This window comes from Siphateles boraxobius, unplaced genomic scaffold (genome assembly GCF_051911475.1).
Source record: "Siphateles boraxobius isolate OS27281-9 unplaced genomic scaffold, OSU_SipBor_1 6, whole genome shotgun sequence".
In the NCBI taxonomy this organism is placed as follows: Eukaryota; Metazoa; Chordata; class Actinopteri; order Cypriniformes; family Leuciscidae; genus Siphateles; species Siphateles boraxobius.
The window spans coordinates 20,648,710-20,655,746 of NW_027509186.1; the positions used below are offsets into that span (position 1 = coordinate 20,648,710).

At 37.7% G+C, this 7,037-nt stretch overlaps 1 protein-coding gene across 1 annotated transcript; it reads right to left on the reverse strand.

Moving 5' to 3' along the window:
- Nucleotides 1-954: 954 nt before the first annotated feature.
- or71at1 (odorant receptor, family 71, subfamily AT, member 1) lies at nucleotides 955-1,930 on the reverse strand. The gene has a single exon (XM_077207462.1). It carries the CDS (start codon nucleotides 1,924-1,926, stop codon nucleotides 955-957), a length of 972 nt encoding a protein of 323 aa, XP_077063577.1. The 5' UTR covers nucleotides 1,927-1,930.
- Nucleotides 1,931-7,037: the final 5,107 nt, after the last annotated feature.

Here is a 7,037-nt window from a genome sequence, read left to right on the forward strand (position 1 = left end):
GTCTTTTGCCTTTGTAGAGCAGAGATGACTACTATAAGCTCACACACACACACACACACACACACACACACACACACACACACACACACACACTAAGAAAATGTATTCAGGAATAAAGGTCACCAAAACCTCAAATGTTTCAGATAAATTCAAGCTGTATGGTTTTGATCATTTAAAAAACAGTTTTTCTATGGCAAATGTCTTGATTCATTTTCCCTGTTTGTGTCTGTCAGCATTATACAAATAATTAGTCCAAATCTTGCCATTGGTTGCCATTATTTTTTATCGCTTCTCTCAGTTTAAGGGAAACAAATCAGACACTTTTATAACAACATCTTAATAGAGAAATAATCTTTCCAGTAGTTAGAGTTAGGGTTCATAATAATTTTCACAATTTGTTTATAATTCTCTTTATTTCATGACAAAGAAACTTTACTTTCATTTTCTCACCATGGCTGACTATTGTAATGTAATATTAACTGCAGGATTATGAGTAAATAGAATCAGAAGCACTTTATTCATAAATTAATAATATACAAATCTTAAAATCCAACATATATTCCACAATTGTTTGTTTTTTATTTTATTATTGCTCATTTATACTCACAGAAATAAGGCCTAGTATAACAAGTATGCAAAGATAATAACAGTTATTTAGATATGATTTTAATGCCTTCACAACAATTACAAAGAAATTGTTTATACCAAAAGATGATGTAATAAAATCATATTATTATTATTTTTAAATTATCTGATGATACAGTTGTTTAGCAAATTAAAGTATTTTATTATTTACCATATAACCTGCTTAAAATCTTTTGTTTGAAACAGTGTTTGACATGAGTAGACATGTCAAACAATTAAACCTGTGTACATTTGCATCAAGAATACCACTTCAAGAAACTTTATAAAACATTATTACATTCAGTTATAATGATTATTTTTTAACTGTTTTTAACAACAGATGCATTTCAACCTTGACCAACTTTGTTGTTGTTTTTTCAAAACCAAAACCAAAGCAATTCTAATTTCTTTAGTTTTCATTCCATAAATGACTGGATTGACTACCGGAAGGACTGTGTAAATCATCAAACCACAAATCCTCTGTGCACTGGAAGAGAAATTGGGGATCCGATATGATAATATAGCAACGGTTGTCACTATTTCAAAAAGAAAAAATGTAGCGATTTGGGCCATGCATGTATTTACAGCCTTTACTTTTGAATCAGTGTGTGTTTGTTTTATACACGTGATGAGAATGTTTGTATAAGAGTACAGCTGGACAGAGACACTGGTTATCTGCATAAATGCTGTTATAGATAAGCCATAAATGTTGTTCACAGTGAAATCCCCTCCACATGAAAGCAAAAGCAAAGATGGGTTGTCACAGTACACATTAGCAATGAAAGACTTACATTTCTCCATTCTAGACTGAAGGGAAAATAATACAAGTATCAAGACAAGGTCAAGGCTCCATGCCAGTGTTATGAGTCCACATATTCTGCCAGGAGTCATAATAGAATTGTATCTGAGTGGGTTGCATATTGCTATGTACCGGTCTATCGACATGACTGCCAGTAGAAAAAGTATTGCACCTCCATACATATGTACCAAAAAACCCTGAAGAACACACGTAGGGTAATACACATAATTTGTTTCTGTTATAATGTCCGCAAGCACCCTGGGAAGAGCAGAAGTGATTCCAAATAAATCAGTTAGAGGGAGGCTGAACAGGATGTAGAACATCGGCTTGTGAAGGTTTCTTTGGGTGATTATCAGTCCAAGAATACTTCCATTACAGAGCACAGAAAACACATAGATCAGAGCTCCAGCGAAGAACACAGGATATGTTGCTTTTGGATGGACATCAAATTTGGCAATTTTAAGGTTGAATGTGAAGGTAGGATATGAAAAGTTTCCAGCCATTAAAAACCTTAATGGGGGGGGGGAACGGTGATGTACATGTTCACCATTAAGAATTTAGCAAAAAAGGGTCATGTAAAACTGAAAGATTTGTTCATCTATATGCATACTTACCTTTGCAATGTATATCACAAAAATCCTTTATTTGTATGACCAGAATACATCTGCCATGCATACTTTAAGGTATGGTGCATTGCCTTTATAATCACACAAAAAAACAAAACAAAAAACCTTGCGAGTCGTGGGACTTGATGTCATAGTTCAATTGATGGTATTTTGAAGCCAGGTGGTGCCATTTCTGTGCCTAAAATAGAAATAAGATGTGCACTGCACTTCAACCCTGTTTCAGCTGGATTTTCCATTTAGTAAAAAAGCTTGTTTGAAAGTTCTAATTTTCCTATTATTTCAATGGTCAAACCCTTAAATGGTCAAACAAACCCTTAAAGTAGTTTTTGAACAACAGAGGAGTGTTGCACATTTGTAACGAGTCAGCTCAGAGGGGAAATATTAATAATCATTAATAACTGGTTATGATTAATAATAAATATTTGGGTCAGTTAATTTTATTAACTTGATGTAGCTAACTTAATATTACAATCAATTAATCAGTTTGTCCAACAAACTCTTTTGATTATTCATTTATTCTAAGAAAAGGGTATCTTCCATGGCCATGGAAGAATAATTATTTCTTAGCATGTACAGTGCTTTGAGCATGTAACAAGATCAAAAATCATATAAGAGACTTTGTTTTGCAAGCAGTGAAGTCGAACTAAATACATATTGTGCACAAGTTTTATTAACTAAATCACGAACATAACTAAACTAAACAAACATACATACATACATGTATACATAAATAGGTGAGTGATAGGATGAAATTGGAAACTGAAAATGGAACTATGGAGAAGATCCATGTAACTATGAAAAGAACCATCAGCTTATAATTTTCAAAGTACCTCATTAAATGTATATACTTGCATGGCATTTGCAGCGGACACATTTCCCACCTCCGAGTTTGCTTTACCAATGAGAAGGGTGGACTTTCTGGCGGGAGTTTCCTCTGTGGGCAAGAATTATTAGTCTTTGTCCTAAGTGTGGTTAGACATCTGCCTTAACCTTTTTCTGTTCATTAATGCTCAGGTAGATATAACAAATCCACACTGTATTCTAAGAGAAGGTGATGTACATCAAAATGTGAGTGATTAAAGGAAGATTAATTAGGTAGGAGACATGATACAGGTGAGGTTACATTGACGGTTGGTTGTATAATAAAATACATACCATAGTATATACATAATAGTACACAAGACAGTGAATCATTCACACAGTTGCTGGGATTCATGTTAATTTATAGATCAGTTAGTCTATGATTAATGCAGCAAAGTCTCTATTAAAGATTGTTTCTGTCTTTAATTTTCTCTCTCTTGCACATGTGGCCACATTCCTTTGACAGCAATAAAAGCAACTTATCTGATCGTATCCATGGTAACCCAAAGGCCCCTCTTGCACCTGCTAGGGGGATGGGGCCACAGGTCCCAGAGTGAGCTTTAAAGATTATCTGTTAACCATAAAAAATAATTGTGTCTGATTTGTCTCAGTTGCTACACATTATTGAAAACAATGATACCACACATTATTTGAACACAAAAGGCTGTAATACACTACAAAACTTTTGCCCAGATTCTTGGAGTCAACGCTAGTTGCCGAAAGTCAGAGCAAGTCAGAGACATTTTAGTTTTAGCCACTATTCCATCCAGTCGGAAGATGTCAAACATATTTGATTTTTTTTAGATGTTTTCATTTGTCACGCATATCCTAGCAACGATGCACGTTTCTTCTTGAGTCTGTGTTCGGAATGAATTAAAAGTCTGTAGTGTGTGATTGGATTGTATGAACGATTCCCACTTTTTCTCTAACTGTTTACAAAGTCGTCAAGTGAATGATACACAGTCTTTTAATTTGTTCCGATTTTAAGTCATGTAGCATTTTCCAGACTTAAGGTGTAAGTGTTTTGTTGTTGATGTTAGATATTTCCTTCTTCCGGTTAAAACCAAAACTGAAGCAACTGCAACGTCTTAATTATGCAAGTATCCACTATAAAGGGACAATCAGCACAGAATATGCTATTTCTACACCATTATATGGTGGAACCGTCCGACAAATTGGGATCCCTAACAAAGTGCCACTATTGCTGCTCCTTCCAGCAACCTGCATAAGCCTCCTTATCCCCCTGCACCTCCTGGGGTTGAAGATGGGACAGGCCTTACACCGAGAAAGTGATCATTGCTGTTCCGCATGACCCATTCATTGAGACTATTTGATAATATTTTATCTTTTATATCTTTTATATATTTGATCTTTCCAATTGTGGAAAAGGACATTGTGGAATCCACATCATACCCGTTGGGGGTATCATGTGGGAATTACACATATGGTCTGGCCTTTAGGGAAGTATGACATATAGAATGTCCCTAAATGGTAGCTCCGGGCTAGTTAGGGGGGAGTCAACACCGACAGGGACGTCAGAGCGGAAACCCTACCTGCAGGAAGGAAATCACAGTTCTGATCGGCCATCTCTGGGAAGCAGCAGCTGGCCACCAGGGCAGGATGTGTCTGATTGCCATCGTCTGCTCCTACAGACTGTGTCTGCGTCTGTGTAGCTGAGAACTGCTGGGCAAAGTTCCGACGACCGCGACTCAAACAACCGCGTCAACGAAGAGGCCGGCCTCTGAGATGGGGGAGTCAAGGAACCGATACTTGTCGGCCTACTACATATCTGCCTGGTTCAACCATGGATGGCATTCCTGGAGCTCAAGGCCGACTCTCTTGGCGGCCCAGGAAAGCATAACCGTCAGCTCTGGCAACGCTACTCTCAGACCCAGATGATGAAGAGACTCCGGCAGAAGAAACACAAATGAGAATGGACCAGGACGTCTCGGAATGGTTATTTGATACATTTATGTTCTTATACAGTTGTAATCGCATCCCCTTTGCAATTATGGATGTGCAACACACACACAGTAGGGGTGGCACGGTACATGAAAAAACATCCGAACCGTTCGGTTCACTTGTCTCGGTTCGGTGCGTGTGTGTGTCACACGGTTCGACACATGCGCAATGTAACCTTGTGCCCGTGACCTCAGACAGTGTGTTTACTTTTCGTGCGAAATAAGAGATGTGTGGACAATGGACATGCATATGAGGCTTGTTCGACTTGAACCGGTGCTGCACAGACCGATCGATGAATAACATCAAAGTACCGCGAGAGCAACGCCTCCGTATGCTTTTCAGTCACTCTTGCGGTACTTTGATGTCATAAACCGATCGGTCTGTGCAGCGCCGGTTCAAGTCGAACAAGCCTATAGACAGTAAAAGTGGAGTATTGGGTGCTGCAGGTCTCGTCACGTATAGAAATGGCAAGTGGGAGAGATAAGGAAGGCTAACCGGAGTTGGAGGATGTGCCAGCGTCGTATAAGTCCGGTGTGTGGGAACATTTTTGATTTCATGTTACCTATGATATTTAAATATATACAGTGCAACTAAGTTTAGATAAGAACTCCAGTCATATGTTTCCAAATACTGCACTTTAATTTCAAGTGAAAAAAATGTATCCTCACTCTCAGGGAATAGAAGCATTGTTGATACTGTTTTTGTGTTGAGGTTGAACTTATGTTTCACTTTATGGTTTTGGCCTTTGCGATCGTTATAGCCTCATTATAGGCAGTTATGTGTGTAACATATTTTGACTTATTTAAAAGATAGTGCTTTAAGAGTTCCTCTCTTTTTCTTTTAAACGATAAACATTTTGTAAGAGCTACACTGAAGTTGACAGTTTGATAAATGCAAGTTAATTTTAATCTTTGTGTGCTAAAAATGCACATAAGTCCCTGTAGAGATAGCAATGCACATTCTCCTTTTTTGCCAAATAAACAAAAGCAAAAGTACGAACCGAACCGTGGGTTTTGTGAACCGTGCCACCCCTAACACACAGACACACAGTTTTTTTAAACTACAAACACAAATACTGTGATAACGTTTGCATTTACATTTACATTTAAATTAATTTTCATTTTTACATTTATTAAAAAATTACAGAAATTACATTTATGCGAGGGACCTGTTGCGTCATGTTTACATTACTTGTCGTACAGGTGCTTATGTGGTAAATGTTGTTGAATTGTCTGACATCGACTGAAATGACTATTTGCTCAAAAACCATAAAATACACTTACTTCTACTGGAGGTGACGTTGGATCGCGAACAGTAGGCAACGATCCACACTTGAGGATTAACTTTGAAGCAAGACCTGCTTTGAATTGACCCTCGTTCACAAAACAGTCAGTCAGAAAATGATTTGCGCAAACATAAACGTATTTTGGAAGTTTAAGTGGCGCCTTTCCTTCGTAAATAAAATCCATCCACTGCGTTTCCAGTGGCTCTGATGTCGGAAGTAAGTGAAAACTACTATGAACATTATTACATCCCACAACAGAACACTTATGTTTCTTAGGAGACATTTTCGACAAGGCAGCACAAATCGTCAGAACACCGGCTGTCGTTGAAACAATGGAGGATGGTGTACAGATCACAGAGGGCCGGGTCTATGCCAAAACCACAGTGTCAATCAAACCACGTCGGTGGGGCTTGCGCAATTCTACGTCACATTGCACCGAATCTAAGAACAGCTCGTTCTGAGTGGAACACTGGGTGGATTTTTATCATTCTAGGGTGGTTTTGATCACACACTGCCAACACACATTTATGTTCAAACAACATGTAAAAGTGAATTTTGCATAATAGGTGCCCTTTAAAAGGTTTTTGTCCAAAAAACCATAGTAATACTATAATTGCACCTAAGGGAACATAAAAAATAGCTTAAATGAGAACCTTAAAATTAGTCTGGATTATGACTCACACGCCATAAACTTTCTAGATCTACGGATCTCAAAAGATAATGAGGGATTCTTACACACATCTATCTTCAGAAAGGCAACAGATCGTAATACCATATTGCATGCAAATAGCTTTCACCCGCCATGGCTTATTGACAACATACCCTTTGGACAGATCCAGAGAATAAGGAGTATATGTGATACAGATCAGGATTTCCAAAA